The sequence below is a fragment of the Athene noctua genome, chromosome 8 (assembly GCF_965140245.1).
Source record: "Athene noctua chromosome 8, bAthNoc1.hap1.1, whole genome shotgun sequence".
In the NCBI taxonomy this organism is placed as follows: Eukaryota; Metazoa; Chordata; class Aves; order Strigiformes; family Strigidae; genus Athene; species Athene noctua.
This window is the reverse complement of record NC_134044.1, coordinates 13,364,995-13,386,196: the sequence shown is the minus strand read 5'-3', so window position 1 is coordinate 13,386,196 and position 21,202 is coordinate 13,364,995. Positions and strand designations below refer to the sequence as shown.

Sequence of the window (21,202 nt, the reverse complement as noted above, 5' to 3'; positions counted from 1 at the left end):
TGCAGCTTTGGGAAATTAACACTTACACATTTCAAATATTTCGTTCTGTAACTGCTCTAGCAGTAAGACTGCAGAACTACTTATTGTCTGGTGAGAAATATGGGTTCAGGTAAATTCAAACAGAAAAGGGAATTGAATCTGGTCTCCCAGATCTGAGGTGAATAATCTAATCACTGGGATTCTTGGTATAAAATTACCTCCTTTCAGTGTTTTGTGCTTCTTTTCCATTGATTTTATTGTAAGCATCTGAAAATTACTTATTTGACAAGGGCAGCAAAGAACTCTGGTTTTCACAAGTAAATCTTTGGTTTTCATTGTGATAGATAATGAATACGGTTATTTCCAAATTATTTTTGTTTTGCTTTTGATACTTCCACATTGGAGACGGATGATCAGTTTCACCATGTTAAGGTCACTGTAATTTCTAAACTATGAATATGATATCCAAATCAAGTCATTTTTATTTTTCTCCTTTATAAAAGTTTAAGCCTTGGCTATGTGATTAACATTAAGGAGTTGCATCAGTTGTATAATGAAATTGCTATATCTTATTCCCTTATACATTATTTTGTCATTCAAAATACAGTAGTAAATAATTCTCAGAAAATACAAGTTAACATCAAAGTTCTATCGTTACTTGAAATTGAGTTGCATGGTTCACTGATTTGGGAAGTATCAGCTGGTTTTTGCCAACTTTTCATCTCACAGAAACTCCCATTAATAACCAGTTCAGAAATACAGTTTTGACTTAAATAATCCTGACTATATCTGCAAATTATCACTTAAAATTACAAAAAGAAAGAAAGAGAAAATGAGGAAAACACAATGGAGAGAAGGTAGTGATACAGTGGAGAGGACAGAGTAAGACTAGTGTAGGAGATTGAAAAAAAAAATACCTGGTAAGCAAAGAAAATAACTAGAAGGAAACTGCTTTTCATACAAAGTGAAAGAAAAAATGAAAACCTTTAAAATGTGATTAAATTAATTTACACAGAGAACAGAACTGTTTATCAAGCTATTTTAAAAACATCATAGATTGAAGCAACAGAGCCTCCTTAGAAACACTCATACTAGTATCAGCTACAGCCCCAAAATTACTGAGAATATGGATATCTAGGTATTTCTGGATTATACACCTTTGACAAATACCTGACTTGGAATGGATTCTCTACAGATTAGTTTGGCCTAAAATGTTTTTTAAAAATTAATTTTATGAGATTTCATCCAAAAGTGAGAAAACTTTCCTTTTTTAATGAGAATCAGGGTTTTTTTTTCTGATGAAAATGAGAGTTTATTTGGAATTCTCCATTATAACACATGAATTGGAGCCTTGGGCTCGAGCAAAAAAATCTTCCATGAGTATTAGCTATGAATAGTAAGACAATTTCTACTGTTCCCTGGCTTGAATAATGTAAATAAAAACATGCAAATAACAGAAAAGATGGAAAGTAAATTCTACTGCATTTTATTCAGATTGATAGGGTTTAAGTGCTTTTGATTCTAGGTAACTGGACCCTTGCTTTTACAGAGATCTCAGTCTTCCTGCAGGATTAATACAAGTTCAAGGCCTAAATATTGAAATCCTTATTCATTGTTTTGTTTTCTGCTTCTGTCTTTGCACCATAGTAAAGTGCCACCCTTATTCTAAGTTGCTTATGTTTAGAAGTGGGAAAGGACAGATTTTTATACTTCCAAAATGTAGAAAATTTTTTCCATCTTAATTATCAAGACAAAATATGATTTTTAGGATTCAGATTGTGTTGTAAACTACAGGAAGAAACATTACAAACACAAACTGAGGTTTACAACAGAATTTTAGAAAATGACAGGGCTGAGCCTTGGAGGTGATTTCTGCATCTACAGCAGGAGCAAGCACAGCCCAGCGATGCAACTGTAACATTAAAAATGAGACCGGGCAGCTTTAAGAGAGAAACAGGAAGCTGTAACTAGAATCCAGCTGAATTCTGAGCTGGGGCACTTTACTATGAGGCTGCAAATGAAACAGATGTGCTTGCTGTGAGTTTCTGTTGTATCTGGACTTTTTTGTACCAAAGGTGGTAACACTTTCCTTCCTGTGATTTTTTTTTTTCCCCTCTTATTTTGCACATATTTTCCATAAAGGGAATGAAATGGAGAAGTTGAAGAAATATGTATCAGTGAAAGATGATCAGTTTTATCATCAGGGAGCTGTGGAGTTGCTGGTCTTTAACTTTCTGCTCATTCTTACAATATTAACAATTTGGTTGTTTAAAAACCATCGATTCCGCTTTCTGCATGAAACTGGAGGAGCTATGCTTTATGGTGAGTATAAATTCAATTGTCAGCTTAACATGGGACTACTTGCATATTTATGATCAGGCACTTGAGATCAAGTGCTGACAAAGCTCAGAAAAATGTGCCAAATTAGTGATATCAGTGCCATAACTGTACAGTAAAATAATAATGTAACAGCATCTCATGAAGTAGCTAGAGGCTGACTTGTAAAGGGAGCAGCGATCACGAGCTGGTTATCCTGATAATGTGCACATTACGTTCTTCTGTGGACAGACAGCCACTGCGTGACACTTTGGGAGTTAGGAAGTTCTCTTTTTTCAAAAGAACTAGATGCCCTCAGTGAAAGATATTAATTTGCTCATTTTTCTATTCTTGTTTGCTATAACATTCAAAGATAATAGACTAAGGAGCCTTGTGGATACAGCCATGTTGTCTATTAAAGTTTACGTGATCTTGAGATTTTTCTTTTGTGGGTTTTTTTTTCTGTGCCTTTGAAAAACACACTGTGAAGAATGCTTCTCTCAAGTCTTCTCTGAATGCTGTCATGGTACTGTAATTTCAGTTTGCCTATCTAGTTCTAATCTTGTTTTATGAAGTTTTGCAATCCTGTGTATCACTTTCATGCAGAACATTCTGCACTGTCCACTGATAAGTACTCACTAATTTAATGGCATACATTCAAATGTATAATGATTTCTCTTGTCATTCTCTCTTACTGTTGTTTCATTTTGAGTGGAGTGTGACACTGCCATTTCTGTTACCATAAAACACATATAGGAGGGTAACACTGTCAAAGTGGAAGATGTAAATCAACAGTTCAGTCGTTACATATCTAGATGCCAGCCTGTTTTGACTCAGACTCATTCTGTGCACATCACATACTCTAGCAGTGTAATACCCCAAACTAGTTTTGTTAAGATTGCATATGTTGAAGAATATTTGTTTAGCATGGCACACTGCATGCAAAACCTCTGTGGAGGTTCAACTGCAAGCCCGCAACAGGAAGGGCAACTGACCCTACGTTTTGACATAAAAGCTTCATTTGCTCATTCTATATCAAGCATTTTAAGATTATCTCAGTTCTACAGGAGGACTGCTGCTGAAGATCACAGTCTATCCCTTTCAAACTATTTAAAGAAATTAACTGTATGAAATTTCAACAACACAGGATATTTCCTCTTCTTGGTTCACTTACTGTCTTCACAAGCAACTTGATACTTTGAAGGACAGCAGGTAAACAAGAAACGCTTGTATTAAGCCAGTCACTGAGCCCCTGACACCTGGGTCTTTGGGATCTCTTAACTCTCATTTATCTGCCTTGCATTTATTTTAAAGAGAAAAAAGTATTTATTTGATAATATGCCCGTCCTATAATGTTGAAATCTGTTGCATATAGAAAACACACTTTAACTGAATTGGTTGAGACTGAAATACACATCTCACAATACTTAGTGAAATGCAATGGTTCCATTGTCAGACATCACCTAGATTGGTGTTAAACAGTTTTAGGGGGTACAAGCTACATAGTATCACTGAGAATACATTTGTTTGTTGCATTTCTGTTACCATTTCTCAAAAGGAAAGCCATGACATGAAAGCAATATATTCATTATGATCAACTTGTAAATTGTGACAATGTTTTTCTAATTACATGGGTGACTTACATAGTAGCTTCCTTTACAATATTGTGCTGTTTCCCATGAGTGGCTGACGACATTTGTTGAAGATTTAGACAAAAGCCTATCAAAATAGAAATTAAATATGGGTGGATACAACATTACACAAATAAATCAGTGGTTAATTAGAGTTTTATCTGTCTTTTGGTTCCGTTTTGCTGCCTGCCCAGAACATAATCTGCACATCATGAGGATAACCAGTTCATGATATTCTTTTGATCAGTTAAGAGATCAGTGCCCCAGCAGGAGAGAGCTTCTGAATTATTAAAACATTATTGAACAAAGGAAACACTCTTCATGATTGTAAATAAACTATCTATTTAGTCTTGCATTATTTATGGCAACCTTCAAATAGGGAAAAAAGCTTATTTGTAGGTTCCAAAAAGCTGATCATGTCCTTTTTATCCTTAGAATTTTTGGATATGGGTCTAGGTAACTTCAGCACTGTGGACTAGCAACAATGAAAAGAAAATAGAATTTTAGAGGTCATGACAGAGGTGTTAGATCAACAGGCAGCAGCTTCAGGAGAAAGTCTTCATGGCACCAAGCACTGTCAGTGAGCTAAACCCTGCCCTCACTTATTTTTTGCCTTCATTATCAGAACAATCCTGGTTTATACCTTTTATGTAAAAAACAAAAGTCTTTGCCCTACAGCTTGCTTGTCTCCAGGCCATTGAGCTAGATACAGGAAGAGCAGCACAGGCAATCGATAATTTTGCTTCAAGTGATAGGAGAATATGGCCACTTACTTGCAGACTGTGTCCCACAGTATGATAGAAGGGTCTGCATTCCTTATCAAGACAGTGTGCCATTATGGGTATAGCAGTGGAAAGGATAAAATGAAATATGAGGAAGACCAGAGGGAAAAGAAAAACAAACAAAAGTACAAAAACAGGAAGAAGTTTTACAGTTACTGCAAAGTGCTGAACAGCCACAAATTGAACACTAGGAACAGCCTGACAGAGTTCTATTTAAAGTATAGAGGAAATAAAAGGGTTGGTTTAGGTTTTCTTTACATAAGCTTTGTAGGAAAATGCAGTTTTAGGATTAATAGTTCCAGCTAAAAAAAAAGCCCATATTGGATAACTGTCCATTTAGAAGCTTTAAAAATTGAGATTTTTTTTTCAATCAAAGCAATGGTTCAACACTAAGTATTAGTATATTTAAATTTAAAAGCTTTCTGCTGTTGCAAAGAAAAAAAAAAACAAACTACAAAGCATTTAGCATAACCGAGAATTAATTCACAAGAATTCAACATTATTTTGCAAAAAAGAAAAAGTTATGTGTACATATATATGTATATATACATTTCAAGGCACTTAGCTTGAAAGTATTTAAACACTCAGATTGTTTTAACACCAATGACAGTGAAGAAAAATACAGATTTACCTGTTTATTCATTCACTCCTTTGGTTTCCAGTATCTCAGAGAACACATTTCTCTACACCCTGTGGCTTGGTTTGGCAGACCAACCTCAAATAGCGAATTTAACTTACCTCCAGATTTCTGCATATCAAGGGGGCAGGTGGATATGACAGAGTAACTTTGTGTCACCCAGAAAGGGAAGAGCATCCTTTATATACAATAACAGCCCAATTTTCTATACAACAGCACAGTTGGAATTAGTGTGATAGATTACTTACACAAGCAGTAAAGAAAACTGAACCTCACTTCTCTCAGACAAGAGTAGGTGGCCTCTCTTTTAGCACCAGACCCCTGAAGAGGGCCTCTTAGTACTAGAAAATGGTCAACTAGACTGTAAAAGTGCCCGTTAGCCAGCTCCTGCAGGGCCTGGTATCTTCAGATACCTCCGTCATAAAACGTTAGGTGCCAAATTCCCCGTATAATACATAAGTCATGGCCCTCCACATCAACAGAGGAGTAGCCCAAAGCTAACACAATGAAAAACTGAATGTAAGAATTTAGGGCTACATACAGGTGCCACTAATGACCTCTGATTAAGAGGCTAAAGCACTCCTGCAGGTAGGCAGCCAGAATTAAACTTTAATAAAAAAACCTACCAAACAAACAAAACCAAACCTCACAACCAACCCACCAATCCAATCTGGGCCTTTTATCTGCAAAGCTAATTAGCAACTTTAGTTGAAATTGTTCCCAGCTCGAATAGTTGTCAGCTCTAGGGAATGTGTGATAGCCATGAGGGTGGAGGTGAGGCTGAGTGAAGATGTACCTGCCTTCAGAGTTGTGCTCTGTGGGACTACTTGATCAGACTGGAAGGAAAACATAAAAAGGACGAACGACAGAAGACAGTCATTGTAGCACACACAAGAAATGACTTTGTGTTGTATTGGTTAGAGATGCTTCCTGAAATTTGAGGCGATTGGAGGTCTACCACCTTTTATTTTCCCTTCCAATGTTCGGTTCTTGGCAGGTGTGCCGTGGGAATGCTGACTCACAGTAGCCCTTCCTCAGCCTCTTCTTAGGATCCCATGCAGCATGTTTGGAAGTGAGGCACAATCCAAGTTCTTGGTTCAACTTTGGGGGAGGTGGCTAATGATTAGGCAATATGATTCTTACACATCCTAAATCCATTATGCCTCTTATGTGAAACAACTGTAGTTTCCTTCTGTTTGTGTGTTCTGAGCACCCCTATTTCTTAAAGGCAGCAATGGATGTAACAAGTCCCAGAAAGAGGAATCTCTAGCCCTCAATAGAGTACTTCATTGTCTTCCTGACTACAACATTCATAATGAAGAGAGATTGTCAGTATTCAGAGGAAAGCATGGGAAAATCATGATGAAGGCAGAAACTGACATTTTGCAGTGGGTAGGTGAAGAAAGGAATAGCATTCTTGAGGCAAATGAAATTTGGAAGAAATTCTAAAATGTTTGGAAAAATCAAGGAATGGCTAGAACTGCATCCTTGAGTATCACTATTAAGGAATACATTTAACAGCTGACTAGATAAAATCCTGGGGAACGAACAGTCCTGTTTAGCTCAGGAGTTTGGCACGAGTGACTTGAGAAATCCCTTCCAATACTCTCATTTATGATTACGGATTTTATCCTGCTTCCACTGCAGAAGCTGCAAAACCTGCATTGCATTCAGTTGAAACATGACTGAGTTTTAGTGAGAGTGAGATTTTGTTGCAAGATCTTACTTCAAAGGACAGCTGAGACTTTTAAAAATAAATCTGTTACATTAGTTACACCCTTTTCTGTTTCAATCCACTATTTAAATAGATGTGTTTAAAACATCAATTAAATGAAGCCTTGCTACTAGTTTTGAAGGAAAATGTCTTAAGGGGAAGCTGAGCTGAAAACATTTATCATTTGATTTGGACTCCTGGAATACAAGATAGGTACTCTGTGCTAGTACCCTCTAGTTTAGCCTGACATAAGAGCCTGCATTTACAATTACCTACATCCTTAACTGCCGTAATATGATTTGAAATTTTTATTCATGCTAACCAGTACTTTAACATAATACCTACTTGTGATGTCAGGTAACAGATGCAGCATCATTTCTGACTGATCTTCAGGGAGTTTTAAGTGCTGAATTTCTAGACTTAGAAAGTAAACCAAAGTTTACTTAGAAAGTAAACCCAAGCTTTCTGTGCATACCACTACAAAATCAGAACTATTTGTAAAAAAGGCGTATTTTTACATACCAAAGTTCATAGAACTTTTTGAGAAAATTTTCATGTTTAATTCATCTGCCATGAAACATGGATTGCAAGGAAACTAGAAATTATTAGCCTTTTTTCATAGTGGATACATCCATATGATATTTCCCAAATGTTTGGGTTTTTTCTCCAAATGAATGATAAAGAATGTTTCAGAAGATACATTACAAAAGCATGATTTCAGTTGGGAGTAGTGGAAAGAAGAGTACATTATACACCTATTTTAAAATGAATTATTTACATTAGACTATTATCTGGGCTCCTGAATTCTGTCATAAAAGAAATGTTATATAATGATTTAAAGCAGAAAGTGCATTCCATAAATGATACACCTACTAAAATATTAAATACACTCTGCCCAGATTTTTAATTCACTGGGGGTTTTATGTAGGGTCTTTGGCACATTTATTATTACTGAAGGAAGAATACAATCTCATTATCAACTTTTGCAATATAGTGTAGTGGTAGCAATTGTCTTTGTCTGAGCCTTCCATAGAACATTTGAGAATATTCTGAATCAACCCATCATTATGGATACCATCCACATTTTGCTCAAATTTAATACATTATAGAATTTCCTTAAGAGCCACAAGGACCTGAAAGCCCCATTGATGCCCCGAGAATATTGATTATTAGAATCTTCTCTAATGTAATTTCTCCAACATGTGTATGCTATTGGATACTCTCACAATTTCCTTCTTTCGTTATAATGTCATTATTTGTGTGACTCTGTACATTGCCCAGATCTGGACTCCATCAGAGGATAAGATCTAAAGCTGTTAGAAGAAAACCCAAAAGGCAAACATGAATTCAGTTGTAAATCCAGTCAGCGTTGATCTTTATTTCTCTACAGCTACTGTGATCATATTTTTAAAACATTCCTTTTCTGCAAATGGATTTATTTATACTCAAGAGCTGTCTTGCAGGACTAGGATCTACAATATTTGCATTTGTTTCCATTCCATAAAATTCCTACAGAGGCAGTTTGAGACTACAGCTGAAGATAACATATCTTCCCAGAATATAGAAGAAGAACAGTCCTCTACTCCTAGTTTAAACTTGACGCTACAGGTTCAAGTAGTTTGCCCTTGAACAATTCAATGCCATTTCATTACTGTAATTGAGAACATTAATTTTCATTTTTAAAACAATCAAACAGATTTTGGTTCAAAGTATATGCTGTATTAGCCAATATAACACACGTACTAGGAATCTCAGAATGATGTATGACACAGTAGTCCACCTGCCCTGTACAGTAGAGACGGTAAAGGCAATGTCAGCCAGTCTCCACTGATCTCCCTTGAGCAGTCCCATGTTGACATTCTGAAAGTTATTACATGTACAAGCCATGTAAATAAACTTCAAAGGCTAAAAAAATAAATCAGAAGAATAATTCTGACTAGTAAGATTGAAACTCTTATTTTTAAAATAATTTTCATGTTTTTATGCTTCATTCATGATTTTAGAGCTCTCAGTTAAAAATAGCACTATTTCCTTGAAGTCTGTATGCAGCAAGAAGACTGTTACTTGTACAAATAAGCATGATGGTCATTGTTGCCAATAGAACAGAAACAAGGCTAGTAGAAAAAAAGATTACTGTTCTATGTAGTTTAGGAAGACATAGCATGAGGGTCTAGACAAAACTATCCAGAAAAGGCAGTTTGGCATGACAGATGCAGTAAACAAACAGGTAAATGTTAGAGACCAGGAGATGCAGCAAGACAAGAAGTTGGGCAAGCACAGAAGAATCGCGTCTGGGAAGGATAATGAGGGACATACAGGGAAATTTGGCAAGCAAACAGAGAGAATGCAGAAGGAAGGAAAAGGGAAATGAAAGTTGAGACGATGGGATGGGTGAACAAGTTGTAACTGCACATTAATTTAACCAAACACTTCTTTCTCCTCACTATTCGAAATCTATTCCATTTTGTGACATAATACTGATTCTAGAGAACTGTGTTGCCAAATATTTCTGTTCTTGAACAGTCTTTTTCTGCCACTGTCCTTGTACAGGCATTGGTGGATGTCTGCAAAATATTTGTTACCTGAGCTGATTAAGTCTATGTAATACCTGATAGCAGAAGTGCAACAGAGGCTATGGTTTAAAACATCGAGTGATAGGAACAAAAATGAGAAAGGAAAAACTAAGTCTTCTATTCCAGAGAATGAGAAGAAAACATCAAGTCTTGTTCAAGCATCAAATTAAGTTGAATTTTTAATGTATTTGAAATTGAATTTAAAAATTAAATATGTGGTTCTTCTAGAGGAAATCTAACAAAAATAAGATGAAACCCATTACTTTTTTAACTAATTAATGGTTTTCTGAGTTCTGACTCATGACTTTGGACACCCGGGCTGATCATTATAGAAGTCATATTTCACAGTAGCACATGCAGTACTTTCTTCCCTTTTCCCATATGTGCTTTCCACTAAAATTTTGAGGAATTATGTCTTGTGTTTATTATATAAAAATAACTATTTATTTATTTATTATCTGATTTATTGCACAAATACTGTATAATTTAATAAAGTGGCCTTGGGATTTCCTACTACTTATCTAAATTCTCTATCATTTAAAGAAACCAACCATACTAGACAATAGATACAAAACAGGCATAAAAGCATATCCATCCTAAACAAGCAATACAGCTGTTAGTCTCTTGTAGCATCAGTCCAGGAAGCTACAAACTTGCCTTACATGTATGCTAGAAATCTGCATTTCCGAGAGTCTCTGTTACAGGAAAATGTGACAATAGCAAAGATATCCTATTTATCTCTCTATGCATTTATGATCACTTTTATCACCATGGCATCTGATTACTGGATAAAACTTAAACATATTTTTCAGATGCTTATCAGCTATTTCTTGTAATTGAATTTCTTTCTTATCTTTCATAAGTATACCTAGCTAGATGTTTAGATGTCTTCCATCAATGTTTAATCTGAGTATTCTTAGCTTTTTATTAATCTGTTCATAATTAGTAACTATAAAGCTCTCCATCATATATATAGGACTTAGAGCATACAGGACATAAAAGAAGCATGGAAATTAAATTTGAAACCAAATCCAAGTCTCTGAGAGTGGAAATAATCTCAATAACGTTATCTAGCTAAATATCAGTCACCTCTCCTGAAATCATCATGGAAGCTCCCACTAGAGCCTACAGAAAGAAGTGTACTTTCCAGAGGACAATTGCAGAAGTACATTTTCCTCTCCGTTAACTGTAAAGGGAGCCAAAATGTCTGTCTTAGATAAGAGGCCTAAATTGTACATAATCAAATCAACTAATCTAGTCTTAATCTTCCTTTCCTTCTTCCTTTTATTTTCCCATGTTTATACAGTCTCAAAAATAGTCTTCTACAGAAAGCAGAATGTGCTTGAGGATACTTGTGTCGGAGTTTTGCCCCCACAAAAGAAGTGTGTAAAATCACAGCAGATTTTTATATGCTCAGTACAGCACACTAGTTATGCAGGCATCCCCCTTTTCTAAATATCTATTGAAATTGCAGTGGATAAGCAACTCGGTTAATTACTATATCAGAATGATTCCAGCAACTGCATCACAAAACTTGGAGTACAACTGGGCATATGTCAAACCCACATCTGTATTCTAATGAAATCACCATTTTGGAAGAATATTTTATGGTCATCCATGAAGTGTTGAGTGACGTGTACCTCCATGAAGTTGGAAATACTGAGAAGGCTGTGTCCTAGCTTTAATAGAGTTCATTTTTCTCCAAATCAGTAATTGTGTAGCATCAGATACTTCAAAGTACCTGAATCTCTTTGGGTTTGTTTATGTTTGTTTTTTGTTGTTTGTTTTGTTTTGTTTTTTTAACTCTCCAGGCCTTGTAATGGGATTAATTATACGATACGCAACAAAAGCATCAGATGTTGAAAGTGGAACTGTTTATGAATGTGAAAAACTGAAATCTGGGCCATCCACTCTACTTATTAATATAACCAATCAGGTCTATGAATATCAATACAAAAGAGAAATCAGCCACCACAATGTCAATGGCCACCAGGGCAATGCAATGCTTCAGAAGGTAAAATCTATATTATTTTTGTTCTAAACCGTTTAACATATTTCTTTTATTTACACCCTTAAGAGAGCAAAACTAGTTTCAAGCTAAAATGTGACACAGAAAGAGAGAGAGACTATTCTGAATTGAGGGTTAGAAGGGTAACTGAGGAAGGAGAACAGGAATGGAAATAATGTGCAGTAAAAACCTGACCATCATTTAGCATACAGCTGGCTGCCCAAACTCTTTTAGGTAACAGTCCCACCTCCTGCAGACACTGAGTTCACTTGCAGATACATCCGTTATCTTGGATTCATTGCCACCAGAACTTTGTAAAACCCACTGATGTCTTCATTCATCCTCTGTCTTAAAAGCAGCTTGCTCTGGCAGCATAATGCAAGGGAGGTTTACCTCCTGTATGCAGCAGAGGTAACTACAACCTCTGACCATTTTACAAAATCTAAACTTGTAAATAGGTAAACTTCCATAGATAAGTGGGGGGGGTTATAACACTTAAACGCATTCCAATGTTCTCGTACGTTCATGCACTACTGCAGTGGTCCTCAGAAGGGATTTCACTGGCTATCCCTGGAGGGACAGCATTGTGGCAATTGAGGCTGGATGCAAAAAGGGAAGTGTGGGAGGAAGTTTACAGTGTATTTTTACAATGTCATGGACTTTTCTGTTTTCCAGTATACAAGTATTAAAATATTTTACTTTATTAATACATTCTTTCCCCACCCTTGCAATATTTACTTCTTGTGATGTTCACTTTCTTAAAAAATGACAACAAATTAAAGAACTCATGAGTACAGAGGGATTTTTTAAAACCCGGATTTTATGCTCAAAGACATCACATATTCATATGAAGCTTCTAAGCCCTTACCAGTTATTTGTTTTTATAATACTGCAATATATTATTTTGCTTTTTTCCAAGTATCACTGTTTATCTAGCACAGTAATACATTTTCCTGTGTATTGTAGTGGTTATCATTACAAAAACTGTTAAGTTATGCTTAGAAAGTACACTGGGGAACTCAGCAGCATTAGGATTTAACCATCTGCTCAAATTCTGTGCTGATGCAGCACCATTGTGTGCCTGTTTGTCATTACTGCCAGACTCCTGCCATTCTCAGACAGAACTAGACTATCAAGGACTATTAGAGCAGTGGTGGGTGGAGACAGGAAAATACTGTGGCAGACTTGTCAGATTTTGCTGAATCTTCATCCTTTTTCCTGCTAGTTGGTTGCAAGAGGTTTGTCTTAGCAAAAGTGTATGTTTAGTTTCCAGGGCATATATACTAATCCATTACATTTTAACATCTTCATCAAACTTGGTATGATGAAGCCGACTTGTGTTATGAGGAAGGATAAGCACTAACTCTCAGAGAAGTTTCTGCTGCCCTTACAGGAGATTGCCCAATCTTCTTTCCATAGTCTCATTTTGCTGGAAGATTCTTAAAAGTCTCAACTGTGAGTTGTGGGTTACTGGAGAAACCTCAGCCTGCCTGGATTTTCACTCCTTTTTCCTTTAAAATGATCTGGGAGATGCCCTCTTAAAAAGAAAATAAATGAAAAAAGAAAGAGGGAGGAATTCAGCAATATTTAGGAGACAGTAACAATGCCTGGCAGCTTTCCTGACTGGCAGAAGCACTAACATAAAGAACAGAAAACACGATCACACCATGCTCTGTTTTTCATACAAGTGTAATTCCCTTTTGACCTCGGTATAAGGGTCTACTAAGTGCATTTATCAGAAAGAATAGTCTGTGCCATGACTTACAGACATGTATTTAGAACACGGTTTTGAATACTAAAACACACAGTCAGGATTTCTGATGCCTGTGGAAAACGTATTTTAACACATTTGCAGAATTAATTACAAAAATAACATCTGAGGCTGTTAATTCATAAGTGAAGAAAATCCTTTATCATGTTTTCAATGAAAGTACCACCATAGCCAAAGTTACTGGCACATTATTTGCCAGATAGGGTTTTTTTCAGCTTTATAATTCAAAGTAAGCAGAATGGAAAAAAAGGCTGAGCTCTCACTTCCTGTTTGTCAAATCAAGCTATCTGTTAGAAGACAGAAGTAATTTTGTAGGCAGGTCCTATTCTTTTAAAGCTAAATAATTAATCTAGAATACTGTAGCCTTAAAATATCTTCTGAACAAAGAAGCTTTGTGCTAATTCCATCCCGTCTGTTTTAAAAGTATTGGTATAAAATAGCCCGCTGACAGAACAGTAAACAGCACACAGACTTATTAAAATATTTTTTCTCCAGCAATTCTATAGTTCTAAACAGGATTCTATTTCATTGAAAGTTACTGGTAATGAATCGCAGTGGCTGAAGAGTATCCTTGGTCTCTCTCTCTCTGTGCCTGAAGTTGAAGGCAATTATGAGCAGTGTACCGATGACAGCTTGTATAAGAACCTTTTGCCTTGCCTAACATTGTCCTCATTCTAGCATTACTTCAAAAATTTTAATGGGTATTTTATAAACTCTTACTGGCTGTTGTAGGAACAAAAATGTTATGTTTCACATGGGTGGGGCTGACATTACACAGGTATTTGAGTGTAACAAACTGCTTAACAGAGGACGAAGTGATGTCTGCTGCTGTGTTAGCCAGTGGCTTGGAACGGGAACCACAAAGGACTAACCCCATAGCACACATTTAGTTCTGAAAGCAAGTTGCACCTTAGCTATGTCTTTGCAGAAAATCCAGTCAGTCTTCGTAGAATGGCTGAATCTAGTCCTTGGCTTATTGAGGGCATAAGGAAACCCATTTGCCTATAAAACAGATACAAGATTCGTAGGTAATAGGACAGCATCAGTCCCTCTCAGGTTTCATAACACAGTGATATGTTGCATCTTCAGTAACAGAGACAGATAACTGTCACCAGAAACAAATTACAGTTTCATGGCCTTGAAAGTATGACCTACAATATCAGCATATATAGAAATACAAAAACCAGCAAGGAACTGAGGATGTTAATGGTAAATTAACTGAGTTGATATTAAGGCCATCACAAAACACTTAAATCAAAATCTGGAAGAAAAGGCTTATGTCATTTGTGAATTTCGCATCCGTGTAGGCAGTCCTTTTGCCAAAAAGGCCAGTTTGTGCTTTGCTAAACATACTTTTTTTTTTTTAGGAAGTAGAAATAGCTAGTTACTGTGGAGACCTTGTTTTGTTACAGTCAGGCCAAAACTGATTGACTGGATTGGAGTGATTTTATTTATTACAATGGAAATGATGCCAGAGAAGCAGTCAGCAGATTTACTGAGAAACCTTAGGACAACAGAAACCTGTGCTGTCAGCTTAGCAGAACTGTTTATATAATCATAGTTTAATGAGTTACATTGCATCTGAGCTACATTACCAAGCCACATGAATGTTCCTTGCCTGCTGAAAATATGAGGTAAAATACATTTTTGATCCCTTTTAGGTTAACTCAAGTGAAATAATGAAAAGGGTAAAAGTGTGCACGGTTTTCATGTGCAGTAGTTCAAGAAAGCACATACTAGCTGACAGCCAGTAGTTCATTAAACAACATTAACAAGTCTGTCTGTACCTAAATAGATATGCTATAAGGAAATATTACACTGCTTTTAGCAGTGTAGGCCTTTTATCACCATTCTGTACATGGGGAACTGAGACACAACACTGATGACATGTCTTTCCTGAAACTGGATAGAGTCCATGTCTGAACCAGGAATTAAGCCATGGGACTGCCAATTTGGATGTCTGGTAGTGCAGATACTATCACAGGTAACACTGCTTGTATGTGTTCCCTGTAAAACAGTGCATGACTGATTTCCTTCTTTAAGGAATACTTTTCATGTAGTCTACATATATAATCAGTAATGAGCTACACATTAATACTTTTAAGAAAACAACTCAGAATAACATTCTGGCCTGCAGATCCTAAGATTAACCCTGATAAGAAGTTATAATTAAAACATATTCTATCAAATCAAATTAAATGCTACTTTACTTGTCCTTACCCTGACTCTTTTGGCCTTTCTGGTAGATGACGTTTGATCCTTCCATCTTCTTCAATATTTTGCTGCCACCCATTATATTTCATGCTGGATATAGTTTAAAGAAGGTATGTGCCTCTTTCTTGTATTACAAAAGTGACTGAATGTGATTGCTACTTCCTAGATCCAACAGGCTAGTGACAGAAAAAAGTCAGTTAATTATATTGCATGGGAAGAACTTGACAGGAGTGGAAGAAAATGAAAGGTGCATGGACCTCAATCTGCTCCCTTTCTGCATCTGTGCAAAGATTTGATTGTGCAGTTTATAACACTTCGGCATTCCTGTTTTCAGAAGAGACCACTCAGAATCTGGTGACAGTGCATGTAGGCAGCAGCCTGTCTGCGGTTTATGCACTGCATGGTCAGGACTTTGTTCAAGGGATGGGGTCGTGATACTGTTTGCATTCACTTTCAATGTGAACTTCTGTTATGATCGTGAAGCATTTGGCCAGATACGTAAAAGAGAGAAATTCAATAGCATTCCACCAGACAAAAAAAAATAATAACCTTAAATTGTATTTTCCAAAATAACTAATGTAGCCTATATTGTTTAATCATATATTTGAGATATGGGTTATAACAAATGGTGCTTTTAGATGCAGTTTCAACTTTGTCTGAATGTTCTTTCATTGACTGTATTACAAAGGACTTTTTTTCAAACTTTTCTCCTCAGAGACATTTTTTTCGTAACTTAGGATCGATTTTAACCTATGCCTTTTTGGGAACTGCCATTTCCTGCATTGTTATAGGGTAAGTGAATGCCTTCTGCTATTATTAGTGAAGTCATTATTAATGCTTGGTATTTTTTTTACTTAAAAACTACACTGCAAAAAGAACTGTGGACCCTGCATGGTCAATATACTTTACAATTTCTGTAACAGATAAAGTAATTCCTTATCACAGAATGCTGAGATGGAAAAGGCGAAACTCTGGGATAGTAAGAACCAAGGGCATTCAGAAAATTGTGTCCTTCACTTCTGGTCTGTGACTGAAGTAAGCATGAACTGCTTTTTACAGCCCTGTAGCTTAACCATCTGTCTTGAGCAACAGAACCATACTCTTGACTGAAATTCTGTGCTTCTAACCAGTATTCTTTCTAGAGGACAGCAGATCTCTATGAGAAAAGGAAGGACTTTAAATATCAAAAGGGGGAGGAACAGATACCTAGTGGCATATATGTAAAATAACTGGAGTAATTTCAAAGGCTAAGGGAAACTTTTAATTGAAGATCACATGAAAAGTCTCAGTCTGGAACTATGTATGAATTTAGCCAGGATATGACTAAATGTCTTCTGCAGAAAAAGAGGAAAGGAAAAAAGCAAAAGAGTAAAAAATCCTGTTTTATTTCTATACCTCTTTAGTCAGAAGTTTCTAATTTTGTTTCAAAATTTGCCTAATTAAATATAAGATTTGCTAGTCAGAAATGGATTATATATTTCCAGGCTGGCATGATATGAAACTTTCATTTGTCTGTTTGATTAGCTCAGTCAAAATTAAACAAACCGTTTAAAAATCCTTTTAGATCTTAAAAGTGCATGTGTTTCACAATATTTATGAATACCACACAGACACTTCAGCTCTTAGGTTCTGGGAAAATTCCTGATGCAGGTGAAAACAAATGACCAGAGTTGGATTCTGCAGTGAGTGGGTATCTGTGACTGCACAGAGCCTTACTGAGAAGAGCGATGCCCTGTTCACAGTTTCATCTTGGCATCACTAGGCAGCCCCTGGCATTTTTGTGCTACAGAGTGGTGCAGAGAGCAGAACTATCTGAGTCTGTGTGGCCTCTGGAGGTGATGGAGCAGTGTTGCATGTAAGCAAGTAAGTCTTGCTGAGAGGCCTTCATCTTGCTGGGATTGTGCAGAGACAAAATAGGAAAAATTCATGGAACTTTCTGGTGTTCAGGCTTTAGACTAGGCAGCATAATGCATCTTGTAGGACTTCCTTGAGGTCCTGGGCTGTAGAACTCTGAAATGTACCATTCATATCTCTGCATGATATGGAAAGATTTATGGAAACGTTTCAGGTTTTGTGGGAGTGCTTGAATTTAAAACTGGTCAAAATTCTGTGCCTATGAACAGCACTTTCAAATTATAGAAGCAATTAGTTTTTTACTTCTGTCTTTTCCCTTTCTTTATAATGGACCTTTAAGTAAAGATGTATGTACTGCATCAAGGTGTAAGTTCCTTGCTGGCATTATTTTGACATGGATCTTTCTCCTTCAATGTCATTTTGATAATAGTAAAACACATGAATGATCTACAACTTAGAGTTGAATAATTTTAAAACTGGTTTTTTATGGATATGTCATCTCATCTATCTTGACATCCTAGATTCCTAATAATCAAGTAGCTTAGTAAGTATAACGTACCTGAGGCACTGTGGCTATTAAATGTTTTGCAAGCTATGGTCACTCCCAATGTCAGGAAATTTTAGAGTCCACAACGAAAAGCCACATTCAAAGTATGATCACCTTCTGTGCTGAAGTACAAAGGAGTGTAAGTTCTGTATGTGGCTGTTTCCCCTTCATGTGAGAAAAACTGCTGAACAGCTATGAGCTAAGGAGAAAGGATATCTTCAAACTCTGACACAAATCTGTAACTCCAGGAGACAGTGTGCCATGTGTCTCACTTATTGGAGAGGAAAAACTTAATCCTGCTTTTCTTTCTGAAAATTTGCTTTCCTTGAGAAATGGCACCTCATCCTCTCACTCGTTATTGCTTGCTGTCCTCTAGAGAATTATATGAGGCAGAAAACTCTTGATGTTGGGGATCCTTCTGTTTTAATGGGAACAGGCATGGAGTTTTATCAACCCAGAATATGGGTATGTCTCTATTGATTTCTGTGTGAGGCTCTACAGCTTGTGATAGAGCTCTGGAAGCACTTACCCACATGAAATAGAAACTTCAGCATCACAGCATCATCACTTGGGGGGTGAATGCTTGCTCAGAGATCCATGAAGATCACAGCTTGGACAGCTACACCACTCATATTTTTCCTCTGTCTTTATTTGCAGTAATATACACCTCCATATGGCCCTAGCTCTTGGAGCTGTTTCTTTTCATAGCCATTTATGTGGCAAATATCATCCTAAATTTGGAATTATAAATCCACAGTAAAAAATCCACATCCTGATAACAGTTTGAGCTAAATGCTAGCTCATTACTGGGGTAACAGTGATCCTGGATCTCATTAGGGCTCTTCCTCTATTTCCTTTCACTTATCTTAGCCAAGGAATGTTTCTGTCCTGTAAACCAATTGCTAATAGCTCTGTGAGATGGCAGAAAAGCAGTAGGACTTGTCCAGCCCAGTGATGCTCTTAAACATGCATTTGGTTTATGAGCTCTGACATGTGTCATGCCCTTTGTAAATGGAAAATGACAGAGCAGCTTTGACAAGCTTGTTAAAAGAAACATAATATATTGAGTTTAACCTAAATTACAAATACTGTAATTTCTGTATCCATGTTATTTTTTCTGAAACAGAATAAATGCAGGTAGAATCTACTAAGGAAAGTTCCTACTAGGAACAATTCCTACTAGCAAGTCAGAGTTCAACCCCATAGTCAGGGATAAAGATCCAGAGGAAACCCTAAGGTAGAGAAGTAAGAACTGAGCAGCACTGGGCCTTATGCTGTGTTCCACACAAACCCACAATCCCCACTGAAATTACTGCAGAGAAGACAATATTCAGAACAGGGCTTATGTGAATGTGAAGCATGTTTGCATCGTGTACACATCAGAGTACGAATGAGATAATGAATTTATGAAGAAGAAAGACAATATAAAAACTTTACTGAATGGAACTAAAAATAAGTCCTAAAATAAAAACATGTCCTAAGAGAGAAGGGATAGAGAGCTATAGTTGTTACAAAAGAAAGGACAGAACCCTGAGGTACTTCTAAATTACATTGCTGTAGACAAATATTTTATGCGTAGGTATGATTAAATGTGTGCTTACTTTTTATTATATATTCACACCACATATATCAGTACATCGATATATATAGGCTTCGACGCCACGTATCTGCAGCTTCTCATAGGGTCTGTGCTCTTCCTGCCTGACTGAATTACAAAGCGCCCCATTGTGACCTCCTCCTGTGGGGCTTGCTGGAGCGACAGGGTACAGCCTATTACAAAGAAGGGCCAGACCTCTCTTTGTAAACCAGAAACAGCTGGGAAATATCATTAATAAAGAACAGGAACATCATTTGGATGGTTGCAAACTCTCAGAGTGCTAAAAAGTTGCCATGGAACACACTGATACAATGGTGCCTGTCTCCTCTTTATAAATCTTTGCTTTTGTGTAAATGGCTGTCTTCTGGCATCAAGAAAGAGGAACCGTGTAGAATTTTTGTTAAAAGGCTATAATCAGATATTCCCACTGAGGGCAAGGGAAGGAGGGGTAGGAGAGGTTGCTTTTTTTTTAGCGAAGGCAGTAGTGAAACACAATTGCTTTCAACCAAATACTGCTCTAAGGAATGCCTGCCCATATTAGCTGTAATACTGTCCTCAGCCACTTAACACACCTACAAGTTACAGTAATACATAAGCTCTCCCAGCTAGGCCAAATTATGCCCTTTGCACCGAGTCTGACTAGCAAGGATCCATGCAGAGAGATCCCCTGAGGGAAAGGAGAAATTCCCCCACTCCAAGCCACACTGACTTTGCAGAATTGCTGAAGTTGTCCCTTCATGGTGACTCGAGGTGTGCATGATATAAGATCGTATAGGACCAGTCTCTCACTGGATCTCCTCTCCACGGTTCCAGCTTCCCATCTCCTGAAGAACAGTGTGGGATCATCAGTGAGACTGCTCTTTACTCCTAAGAAAAATCATACAGATTGTCTCTCTGAGGCTTTCTCTGATACAGGGCAGGCAGTCTCTTGCTGTCGCAGACTACTTGAGTTTCATAGACTCAGGGAATAATTTAGGTTGGAAGCAGTGTCTGGATGTCTGCAGGCCACCCTCACAATAAATGCATGACTGGCTTCAAATTTAAATCCAGTTGCTTAGGGCCCTGTCCAGCTGTGTCTAGAGTATCTCCAAGAATGCGAATTCCACTGGCTGTCTGGAAACCTGTTCCAGCCTTATCCACCCTCACTACGATATACTGGTTTTCTGCATATCCAGTTGGAATTTCCTGTGATTTACCTTGTAACCATTGCCTCCCATCCTTTCACTATGCACTCCTAGAAGGTGGCTTCACCTTCTCTACAACCACCTATTAGCTGCAGACAGCAGTTACCTCGCCTCCTAGTTACAAGAGAAAGCCAAGCTGCTTTTCTCCAGGCCGAACTAACTCAGCCCTTTGCCTCTTCTCACGCATCATGCCTGCCAGCCCTCTTGGTGTTCTCTGCTGGACTGTCTCCTATCAGTCTTTCTTGTATTGGGGATCCAAAACTGAACGCATTGTTCCAGATGCCACCTCACAAGTGCCAAGAAGACACTAATCACTTCTCTTGACTTGCTCACTACACTTCAGTGCACGCAGTGTGGTTTGCAGTTAGCTTTCATAGCTGCAATTACGAAGTCTG

The 21,202-nt window shown here is 37.2% G+C and overlaps 1 protein-coding gene across 2 annotated transcripts in view; it reads left to right on the top strand.

Moving 5' to 3' along the window:
- Nucleotides 1–2,005: 2,005 nt before the first annotated feature.
- Nucleotides 2,006–21,202, top strand: part of SLC9A9 (solute carrier family 9 member A9) — a 211,615-nt gene continuing 192,418 nt past the window's right edge. For both annotated transcript variants that reach the window (XM_074912503.1, XM_074912504.1), the window contains exons 1-4: nucleotides 2,006–2,301; nucleotides 11,444–11,646; nucleotides 15,658–15,735; nucleotides 16,341–16,417. In XM_074912503.1, coding sequence (XP_074768604.1) covers nucleotides 2,130–2,301; nucleotides 11,444–11,646; nucleotides 15,658–15,735; nucleotides 16,341–16,417 — 530 coding nt within the window. In that variant the 5' untranslated portion in view covers nucleotides 2,006–2,129. The remainder of the gene's footprint in view (nucleotides 2,302–11,443; nucleotides 11,647–15,657; nucleotides 15,736–16,340; nucleotides 16,418–21,202) is intronic.